Raw genomic sequence first — 11,765 nt, forward strand, 5'->3', positions numbered from 1 at the left:
TAATGATAATAAAAACCGTAGGGGTGATGCTAGGATTTGCCTGACGGGGGTTGGATGTTGCCGACAGGGACTGACTTACTGAGTGTCAAGCTTGGTTTCCATGCAGTCGCTACATGCTACTATTGCTGACAGCTTTCGGTGATGCTGATTTTTTTTCGGTCGAATCGGGGAGCCTTTCCAATTGTGTCGGAAACTGCTATGTAGTACACTACGGTTGGACTGAAAACACTGTAGCGACAATGTACCAAATTTAAGGAAAACTGTTGTGCAAATACTACATTCACTATAAGTAATAACATAAACATAAAACATAATGTATGTATACAAAGGGTTAATAATTTTAAATAAAATTCTCATTATCTTTTTTTTTGTCATAAATTGGTCTACCTTTTAATATGGTGCCATATATTGATTTGATTGTATGTGTAAAAGGTCAGCATTTTCAAAGATGGGTACATTCGCTTTTGTCAAAGGACCTCACTCGACAGTCTTTACAGTAATTTTACATTTGGAAAGTCCTGTCTCACTTGTTTTTGTTTTTTTTTTTTGTTTTTTTTTTTAGTTACTTTTTGTTTCTGTTTTTGTACATGTTGAGGTTTCAGACAAATAAATGAAACTAAACCACACTTTAGGCATATTTTTCATAGTCGTTACATGCTATTGCCAACAGCTTTTGGTGATGCTGATTGGTCGGTTGAATCGGGGAGTCTTCCCGATTGCGTCGGGACGCTACGCAGTACAGCAATTGCACTAAAAACACACAGTAGCGACAAATTAGCGATTTTTAAAGGAAAGCTGGATTACTTGTCAACGTGGTCAGCTTTTGCTCAAAATCTGTCGAGTAATTCATGGGCAAATCTTTTGAAAACAAAACTTTATCTAATGGATTTTAGAGTCTATTAATATGTTAAAAAGCATATAACTGTTTTCCCCCAGACTAATTGTTTTTCTCAGGCAGCTCACTCCCAAACACCCCCTTCAACTCCCACCTAACACCACCACTGGTGCCACCCTGAATAAATGTAATAAAATACTTCCAGTGATTGGAAGTGGTTCTATCAGTTTTCGCTGTAAAATTATGGGTACACATTTTTTTAAATATACAAATTTCTACGTTCAATTTTTTATTTTTTTTATGTTACATCAAAATAAGCAAGTAAAAAAAAAGATTTTTTTTGTTGGGGGAGGGTATTTTTAATGGAACAATACATTTTAAATATTTATATGTTAATAATTGCTGTTGTGCAAATATTAGACTTTCATTATTACCAATAAAAATACCGTAGCATAAAATAAAACATAATGTATGTAATGCAATGTGTTACGGTAATAATCTTAAATAATATTCTGTTCTTTTTGGCTTTATGCGTAAACTTAATTTTCTACTTTTCAAGATGGTCCATATTTAATTTGTAAAAGGTCAATTTTTTTTTTTTAAGATGGGTTCACTTTTTATGCATGAAATTCTGTAGATCTACTTCTTAAATATTGTTTGGCCTTTTTTGAAAGTTCGCATTATTACGATTTACGGTCTTCACTATTTACCAGTAATATGGGACCACACTACAGAATTTAGGTTTGTATAAAGTGCATCTAGTCACGTTTTAGATGGGTTCATTGTAATTCGAAATTATGCATAAAATGGGTCAACATTGTATTGTGTTTAGTATATATAGTTCATGTATTTTTTAAACATGACCATAATTAATTTTATTTAATTTTTTTTATTAGCCAAAAATGCACAGGCCCTAATAGAAAGTATTTTTACTAGTTTAGATCAACTCAGTTTAAGATTTCACCAGAAATATTGGAAGCCAAATGTTGAAAGTTGAAAAAATTTTATGCTTAAAATTGATTCACATACAGTGCACATTGCACATTATTTAGTAGGTTTATTTGTTTAGCTTCATTTTAGTAGACGGGTATACATTAGTTATATTTTATGCATAAATTGGTCAAAAATTGTCACACAGTGAATAAATTTATTCCTACATATGAGAGATTTTCCACATAATATTTAGAGTAGGCTGTAAGCAATAACATTTCATCCAGTTTTGAAAGCGAATTTTATATTTTAGAATAGAGGTTTATTTTTTATGTAAAATAAATCTACATGATTACACAAAATTTCATTTCATTTTGTTCCTTTTTGTATTTTTATGGAAGAAATTTATTACAGGACAACACGACTGCCTCTAGCCCTATCCTATTCAATCACTGTTTTTTGTCAATTTGCAAAAGAAAAAAAAATGATAATGTGATTCTTAATGAAATTTAAAACAAAACATAAAATGTGCCTAGAATAGTTGTACAGTATTATATTATACAAAAGTATACTAGTGACTAGGACCTACTGTACTGGTGTGGTTTAATATCTCACCAGGAGCAGAGGTTAAAGCCGAGGTCAAACCTGAATGAAACTGACAAAAAGTGATATGTTACTTGTGGGTCAAATAATGACCTATCTTGACAGTGATATATAGACTAGCTGTCAGAAAATGATAATAACTGTAAAAATTTTACATACGAAATTTCTTAATCTGTACTTCTCATTTCCTTTGTATAGCATACCTCCATAAGAAGTTTTGATAGCAGCCAGTAAATTTTAACTTATTGAATAGGCTTAAGCACTTACAAAAACATGTTAGTATACCGTTTTAAATTGTTTTTTTTTTCTGCCATGTATTTTTGCACCTAAACCATAATTTCCTTTTGGATAAAACAATCTGAATCTGATTGTGATTCAATAATAAAGTACAGTATTATTCTTAACAAAATCTTTAACAGCGCCACCACCGTCTGCTCTTACCCGATGTGGAGAGAGGAGAGTTGTTCAAGATGAAGGCGGATCAGTGACTCAGGAAGATGACAACATAACGATTTTATGGACGTATTCCTATCTAGCTCCTGACAGGGCGACTATATCAATTAATATAATCAGAAATGGGGTCTAATGTTGATCCAGAAATCGAAGTCAAGAAACTCCAAGACCTCGTCAAGAAATTAGAAAAACAGAATGAATTGTTGAGGAGTAAAGCCAATTCGATTGTGACCCCCGAACTTGACCGGGGAAAAAGCGGCTCCTCCTCGCTCAATAATGATACGGATGCACATGTATGTGTAGGCCTAGGCCTAGACCTAAACAATCCTTCTGTTGTTGTAGAATCACCTGTACAAACACGTAAAGTTGATAAAGCAGATTTAAATTCATCTTTGGACAATGTCAAAACTATAGACTTTCACTTACATCCTATTGATTGTGAAGATGATGAAGATAGTTGGTAAGTAGATCGCCTAGGCCTAGGCTAGGCCTAGTTTCTAAAAGAATTGTTAGCCTAGGCTAGGCCCAAAGCCTAGCTAGGCCTAGAATAGATAGGGGGCTAGGCTAGCGACGGCAAATAACTGCACATGATGAGGAATCCTCTAATAAGTTCACGCGAATGTTTCATAAATCGATTACGACTTAAGAGTTTGAACCATGTAGGCCTACATTTGACTTTCATAAATAGGTCTAGGGCCTTGGTGGTGTTTAGGCCTAGGGCCTACTGTAGGCCTAATTATCTGTTTTTATTAAATCTAATTTAACTTGGTACACCATACATACAGTAGGCATAGCCCTAGTAATTTCATATATTATTGAATCATCATTGTGTTATCTTCACAAATGGTAACAATGAGCTGGAAATAAGCCTATAAGTATTTGTTTTCACTGTGGATGTTTTTACGATGAGTCATGAAAATAGCCCCCAATGCTATTCTTACGACGATGGGTCGTACTTGAACTGAACGAATTACGACTGTCACAAGGCCTAGAGAAAGGCCACATAGCTCAGACTCGGTAGAAGCCAGTTAGCCTATGCACAGTGGGCTTGCTAGGAGTAAACTTCATATAGAGATTGAGTTTAATCAGTGGACCTTCCAGTTTCTAGGCCTATGTCACATAAAGCTTCAGGGATGTGCAATAGGCCTACATTTTTTATTAATACAGTAGTAGTAATTTTATCAATTTCCGAATGCTTCATAATAAAAGACAATGCTTTTTGTTATGATATTGAATTGATTTGTTAAATCAAATGCATTTATACCTGATTTTTGTAAAATACTCTGCAATAAATTTACATAACAGAACATTTCACATGCTTGTTTTCGAGGCTAGATTCAAGATAGTTTCATCATATTCATCTGTTGTTTTTTTTTAGAAAGACTATCTGTATGTACATTATCATCATTCCTAATCAAAATCATGAATATTGTGTGAAATCTGGATCCATATAGATAATAATAATTTACTATTTATATTGTTATCCATATAGATGATATTAAAACGGATTGAAAGCTTTAAAAATATTAATAATTTTCAAACAAAATAAAAAATTGAGAACTGTAGCAGAGCCAAGTTAATGATGACAATGTTATAAATAGTTAATGAAATAAAAACCCGAGTACATCTTCACTGCCATTCCATGCGTCAGACCTAAAAATTGCGAGTCGTCTATTTTTAGCATCTACAGTAACCTACTTCTATCATTGCAGAAGTGCGCCCACGCTCTTGAAGGCCCGTTGTGCGTAGGCTAACTGGCCTCTACTGACTCTGGGCTATGATGTGGCCTTTCTCTAGGCCTAGAGATAGTCGCGATCCGTTCAGTTTAATTTTCCCCCGATGAGGACGCGCATGCGCCACCCATCATCGTAAGAATAGCATTGGAGGCTATTTTCACGACTCGTAAAAATAGCCTCAGCGATTTGTTTTCTTTTCACTCTACGTAAGGACCACAATACAGGAGGGAGACTGTTAATTCTTTGCATTCACACCCCATATACTTGTAGGCTATATTGGATCTGTGCTTACCATAAACAGCATGGTCTTTTTAGCTCCAATCAACTGTCAATGTTGTTTTTTTTAGTGATCTGTGGGAAAATGTGTTTGAATAACATAAAACTATTTGTTGACTTACTTAAAAGAATACTGTTTTTGCACGCTTGTTTGGTCAAGCTTGTATTTTAACATGGATGACCATAAACACTTTTTTGAAATATTCAATTTTCCTACATCACGGATTTATGGGGACATTTAATGCTGGCTCAGACTAAAAATACAAATACTGCCGATGTAAAATTCACCTTGGAAATTTTTTGCCAAGGTCATTTTGTCCCAATTTCGAGGGCTGATTATGCCCTAACCTGGTATAGTGCATAGTGCATACTGTACATTACATACAGTATTGGTTATGGTTAGACCTAAATTAAGATAAAGTCTTTCCTAAATTTACGAAAACTGTCATATACTGTAATAAGTGGATGCCACTTCAAGCGAATGATGCTTGAGCGGATGCGCATGAATGAAATAAAATGAAACTTTGACTAAAATATTAATTTCAGAGAGTGATTATTATTACTATTATGGTATTAAATATTGTTATTATTATTATTATTATTATTATTATTATCATTATTATTATTATCATTATTATTAAAACTATAATTACTGTGATGATTGCCAATATTTTTATTATTAATTTTGTTATTAGTATCAGTATTATTAGTATATTATTATTATTTTTTTATTATAGAAATACTGGTATTTTAGCCTTTAGAAAATAATTAAAGCTCAACTTTGTAACTACCTACACCTGGATATCTTGTATGCTAATTTTGTATATGCAAATTATGTTAATTTTGGATGAATTTTGGGGTGGTGGGTGTATTGTGTAGAAGGCAGTTGGGAAAGAGGGGTATTGCTAAACCCCGCAAACCTAAAAAAAAAACACCGCAAACCCAGGGATGTAGCTATTGAAAACTGAGTGTGGGTGTTATAATTTTTAGGGTGGGTTTGGCATGAACGTATATGTATTTTGGTGCGAAGTGCCAACCGAGCGAGGGCCGAAAAACCGAATGGGGGATGGGTTTCAAAGGGGGAAAAGCCCACAAAACACTGGGATTCTTGCTGTATAGAGAGCCTATGCGACATAACTACTATTCTTTATTCCAGGATAAGAGGGTCATTCATGCAAGTAATATAATTTTTTTAATCAAGAAAACAAAAACAATAATTTATTTTTAAAGACAAGGACTACTAGTACTAGCCTTTGTAACATTGGTCATCATCATAATAATGTCTAATTTTCTTCCATTTAGTTCTGTCTCATGCAACTGCAATACAGTAGTCATGGATTATCAATAAATAAATCTACAGTACCGCCACAAACTATTACAATTTTACCTGCGCGTAAGCTTCGTAGATACATCGTAGCCTGATATAAACAGTCTAAGCAAACCTACGAAGCAAAAGCATGTTGTTTATTTGTATGTGCAGAAAGACTGCTGTAGCTTACTGGAATAAACAATGTATTGCTCGATAATTTGTGAATGACAAGCAGGAGTTTAGACTATTAATTTAAAGTACTGTTTTTCAATAAGAAAAACGTACACTTGACTTCATGGGAGTCTCCTCTTCCACTCGCTGTCCACGACAGGAACTTGTTTGTACTGCTGTATTATTTTTTTTATTAATTAGCCTAGCCTAGGCTATTTTTTATTTACAATTATTTTACCTCTTTCAAATGTCAAAAAAGTGTCCTCAATGACAATACACACATGTGAAAAGATTGTTCATCAAATATTTTTTGATATTTCTTTATTTAGTAAGATAAATAATAAATATAAAGGAGAGTTAACGTCCGTTGGTAGTAACATTACCGAACGCATTTTCGGCTACACCCTAGCCTGCCTGTACCAATTTGCACACAGACAACTCGTGTTTTCAAACAATCTACGTTGCTCTCCTGCCAAGCGGCAAATCATGTGACTGTGTTTTCAAGGTACAGTGAAGCAAGCGCCTGGCGAACAACATTCTGACTGGTGCCATGCGAGAATCCATTGTCGTGTTATTAATATAAGTATTATTTGGGGAAAAAAACTTGTATTTGTGCGTGATTTTTAGGGTGGGTTGAATGGTTTGTATGAGGCTGGGCGGAAGACATTAAAAATGGCTTTAGGATGGACGCAAGACGTCAAGGCTGGGCCGCCCTGCCCACCTCCGCTCTGCATAACGACATCCCTGGCAAACCCCATCCAAACCTTGTGGTAGTGATTGAATCATGTAGTGTAGCCTACAACTCACTTGGTATCTCAGTAACAAAAAATTATAATTTTATGTTCGTATTCTACTTTTTGGGTAAAAATGTCATTTTTTGTAAAAAAGCATTGCTAAACCCCACAAACCTCCAAAAAAAACAATGCAAACCCCATCCATGTGATAGTGATTGAATCATGTAGTGTAGGACTCACTTGGTATCTCATTGAAAAAAAAATTGTAATTTTATGTTCGTAATAAACTATTTGGGTAAAAATGCCATTTTTTGTATACTACAAGTCCTATACTACATGATTCAATTACTATCACAAGGTTTGGATGAGGATTGCACTGTGTTTTGGGGGGTTTGCGGGGTTTAGCAATTTTTTATACAAAAAATGGCCTTTTTGCACAAAAAGTAAGTTGTGACGAACATAAAATTAGGATTTTTTTTTTTATTGAGGTACCAAGTGAGTCCTACACTACATGATTCAATTACTTTCACAAGGTTTGGATGGGGGTTGCACTGTGTTTTGGGGGTTTGCGGGGTTTAGCAATTTTTTTATACAAAAATTGGCCTTTTTACCCAAAAAGTAGGTTGTTACGAACATAAAATTATAAATTTTTGGACTGAGATACCAAGTGAGCCCTACACTACATGATTCAATCACTATCACAAGGTTTGGATGGGATTTGCACTGTTTTTTTTGGAGGTTTGCTGGGTTTAGCAATACCCAGAAAGATTGGCTGAGCGTGAAGCAGCTCGAGAGATGCCATGCTTTGACAAAGGCCAAAAAGTAGGCCAAAAGGATTGGAATTTTCCTGTATGGGCAGGTCCATGCTCATGCCCCTTTTGTATTGGTGCCAAGTTTCCAAATTTATACAAATTTCAGAAACAATGTCATTTGGAAGCTAAAACGTTGAAGTTTATGATTTATTATATTAAAAAAACAAAAGTGGAATAGTTAGATAATGCCAGATCCCCAGAATAGGGGTGTCCCAAGGGAGGGGTTCTACGGTATTTCAACCTTTAATGTAATCTTCAGTATTTAATTTAAAGCTACTGTATTTCCACACTAGCTGGCTTGACTCAGTATGGTATGAGAAATTTGTAGTCTACAAACCTGGGTTAACTCGCATCTGACCTGAATTTACTCTCAACCCAGACGAGGTAGCCAGATTGACCCCAGGTTAACCTTGGATCAAGACCATTCTGCTGTCTCACACTAGAACCTTGAGTCTGGCTTGCCTGTACATTTGAGAAATTAGTAGTCACCAACCTTGGTTGACTCACATCTGACTTGAAATTGTTTTCAACCCAAACAAGGTAGCCAGATTGACCCCAGGTTATAACCTTGGATCAAGACTGTTCTACTGTCTACTGAAATTTTGAAGTCTGAACCAATATAACCTGGGTTTATTCACATCAAAATGTTGAACAATGTTTATTTTATGATGACGAATAAAATAAAATTACAAACCGAACAGTTAATAGCTAATAGTAATAAACAACGATTTTCCAGACGAAATAACGCAATAATCATTGCTGTCTGTTATAACACCCTGTTTGAATAAACTGTCACACAGCTAGCTCAGTCCCAATAGCGTTGCCATAGGGTGCGTTCGAGCCAGAAAAATATTCGGTCGAGGTCCATGTATTTACACGGAAGTTAAATGCCGTGCGTGGCTCGAACGGGGGTAAGATGTAAAAAACATCTGGAACACGCTCGCCTATTTTGACCACCAAATTTAGGGTTATAGAACCGTGTATCGCTGTCAAAGGCCATTATCGCGACCATTAATCATGTTTTAATGACTCTACCGTCTGGCGGTCAACATGAATTCAATTCAACACGCGCGAAAACCATAGACCTGTCCAGTTTTTCAAAAACAAATGCATTCGCTGACCTGTTGTTAATGTTATAGCATCATCTTCATCATCTCAACATGTCTGTGTGGACCGAACCTATGGATACGTTACATTCTCTCATTGTGGGGAGGGGGGAAAGACAGAATACAAAGACAACTGGACGGCACCCGCTGAAACAGCGGTATTTACAAAGAAATAACTGCAAAGATCGAAGAAAAATTTAGGGGAAAGCTGACGGTGACACAGGTCACCAATAAAATGAAGTATTTGCGCAGGGAGTACAGTACAAGTGCGTGAAGCGTGGTTAGAAACGTAAATATTGCGTGGCATGATGGGATATACTATTGCCTCGCTGACCTCAAACGAGTATTTCCAAGGTAAATTTTTACACGGTCAGACAAGATAAGTTTGTGCTCAAATGCGGGGACCCCCTGTGGTGTAAAGCCGTGCGTTTACCAGTCATATACACGGAATTTAATAGGCGTGTATGGCTCGAACGCACCCATAGAGATTATCTATTTATTAAAACGACACACCAGTAGGCCTAAATGTTAATGTTAGATAAATTGAAATTTAGGCCTTAATATTGTTCATAAAGCGCTATATCGCCTTGCCTAATTCTTAAAAATCGATTGCAATCAACCTGAAATGGAGTAGGAACCCAAAGCAAGTTTCTAAGACGGCCGACTCTTTTTCAGTAGACTTTTAATTCGGATTTGGACATCATAGATTCATCAGAGTAAATTTCAAATGATAGCTTCACTCATTCCTCAAAATGTTGCTAATTACAGAGGAAATTTTTAGAGAATGACATTTAAATTTTTTAGATTTGACCGTAAAACAAAACTTTGAGGGTTTCTGATTTTTTTTAATAAATCTGTTTAATTAATTTAATAATTTGTTTACACTGAGCTTGTTCCTGTCTGCAAGCTGTCACACACTACCAAACTTTGGGCGATCTGACGTCATCACAGCCAAGCCAATTTTGCCCATCCATCAAAAAATTAACCAATTATAGCGAGCAGAGTTTAGGAGGCACGACCTAATGTTTACACGAAGAATGTGTCGTTTAGAAAAAAAATGTCAGACTGAAAATGCAGGTAAAACAATATAAAAGCATGAAACATACAATCCAGTTTGATTTTATTCACATTTTACTCATAATACAACACAAAAGACATTAAATAACTTGATTTCATTAAGAATAAAGTTTAATATTGTGTTTACGGCGATCCTGTCATGTCTACCACAACTGGTACCAGCGTAGGCCTGGGTTAGCTTGGGCTAGGCCTAAAATCTTCACGTAGGCGATTTTTTTTCGTCGACATTTGGCGGCTGTGCGCCGTCGCTTACGTCGACATTTCCGAATGCCAGGCTTAATTTTGAGGGCTGAATAAATGAATTGAAATGGTGTGAAATAAGTCTTCTCTGAGGACGACTGTAAACCGTAGTCCTAGTGTTCACAAACAGTCCTTTTTTGTGTCAATGGGAAGTTTTTTTTTTATTTTTTGACTTTACTAATTAAAGTTATGCTCATATTCAAGCATCACATATAAACAAGGAAAAAAGTTGATCCAAATCTGGTTGTCAGGTTGGGATGCTAATCAGTTAATTTTTTTGTTAAACTTATTAATAGCAAATTAATAAATATTAGCACACAGTGCAGCGCCACTTAAACTTAACTACAACGTGTAATACAGAGACACAAGAGATTCATATACAAATTGTGCTTAATCTGTTTTAATATGAGGCTTATGCAAGGGCAAAGCGATCAGACTCAAATTCCTATGGTGGCCGGGTTTGAACCGGGATCTTCAACTGAAGAAGCAAGAACAGTACCTCTCAGCCAACTGCTCAGCTAAAACCTAAGTAATAGTAAATTATGTGAACGTTGTTTACCAATCCCCTGCCAGCACATATGTTCAGTATCATACCATCATAATAATGTGTTGACTATGCAGTACAGTAATTGGTTTTCAGTTGAGTGGCTATTTTATACAGTGTTACAAAATCAGGCTTCAATTAAATAAAATTGATGAACGAAAAATTGCACTGTCTGCAAAAATTCCCAGACATTCCAAGTCTTGATTACCAGCCGAGTTTGCAAAAGAATGAGATAAGTTATTATAAACTGTTCGTTAATTAAGAGGAAATTTTTTTCTCATTCATATTTTTAATCTAATGAAGTTTATAACTCGCATAAATAATTTGACAGTACTGTATGGAATTTATTTTTTGAATTTTATTTAGCTAATGACCTGCACATTGTACATAATATACAGTAATTTTGCCCAATTTAAAAGGAAAATTTCTGAGAACCTGGCATGTACCACTAGGGGAATTTTGCTCTATGTAGTTTACCATACAATGCCCTACTAATACCCGATTCACACGTAAAGTTAAATTTAACAAAAAGTAACAATTTGTAACCGAGCGATCTCCCGAGTTATTCCTACCGAGATAAAAAGCATTCACACACGTCTGTAAGGTAATGCCAAGGTTGTGTAAAATGTATTCAGTGTTTATTCAATGAACCATTTTTCCCCTACTGCGATATAGGTCTAGCCAGGCCTAGTTGAGAACCCCTGTCACAGATGGACTGTTGAACTCACCATCACAGTAAACATTCGAAGCAATCAATACCCCCCTTAACAACTGCTGTACTACTACTACTAAACTAGGCATAGCTTCCAATGTTTCTGTCAACTCTTGTAATACTAGTAATAGTACTAACACCATCCCGACGTTCATTTTATGTATATCTTCTTCTTCTACCATTACTAATTAACATCAATAACAAGGGTAATTCATTCATCATTGAGA

At 35.4% G+C, this 11,765-nt stretch overlaps 1 protein-coding gene across 1 annotated transcript in view; it reads left to right on the forward strand.

Annotated features, from left to right (window-relative positions):
* The first annotated feature begins 2,834 nt into the window (after positions 1-2,834).
* Positions 2,835-11,765, forward strand: part of LOC117117973 (SLAIN motif-containing protein 2-like) — a 30,165-nt gene continuing 21,234 nt past the window's right edge. Inside the window, exon 1 of the mRNA XM_033262471.1 lies at positions 2,835-3,281. Coding sequence (XP_033118362.1) covers positions 2,944-3,281 — 338 coding nt within the window. The 5' untranslated portion in view covers positions 2,835-2,943. The remainder of the gene's footprint in view (positions 3,282-11,765) is intronic.

This window comes from Anneissia japonica, unplaced genomic scaffold (genome assembly GCF_011630105.1).
Source record: "Anneissia japonica isolate Jap-2015-1 unplaced genomic scaffold, ASM1163010v1 scaffold287862_len174434_cov132, whole genome shotgun sequence".
NCBI lineage: Eukaryota > Metazoa > Echinodermata > Crinoidea > Comatulida > Comatulidae > Anneissia > Anneissia japonica.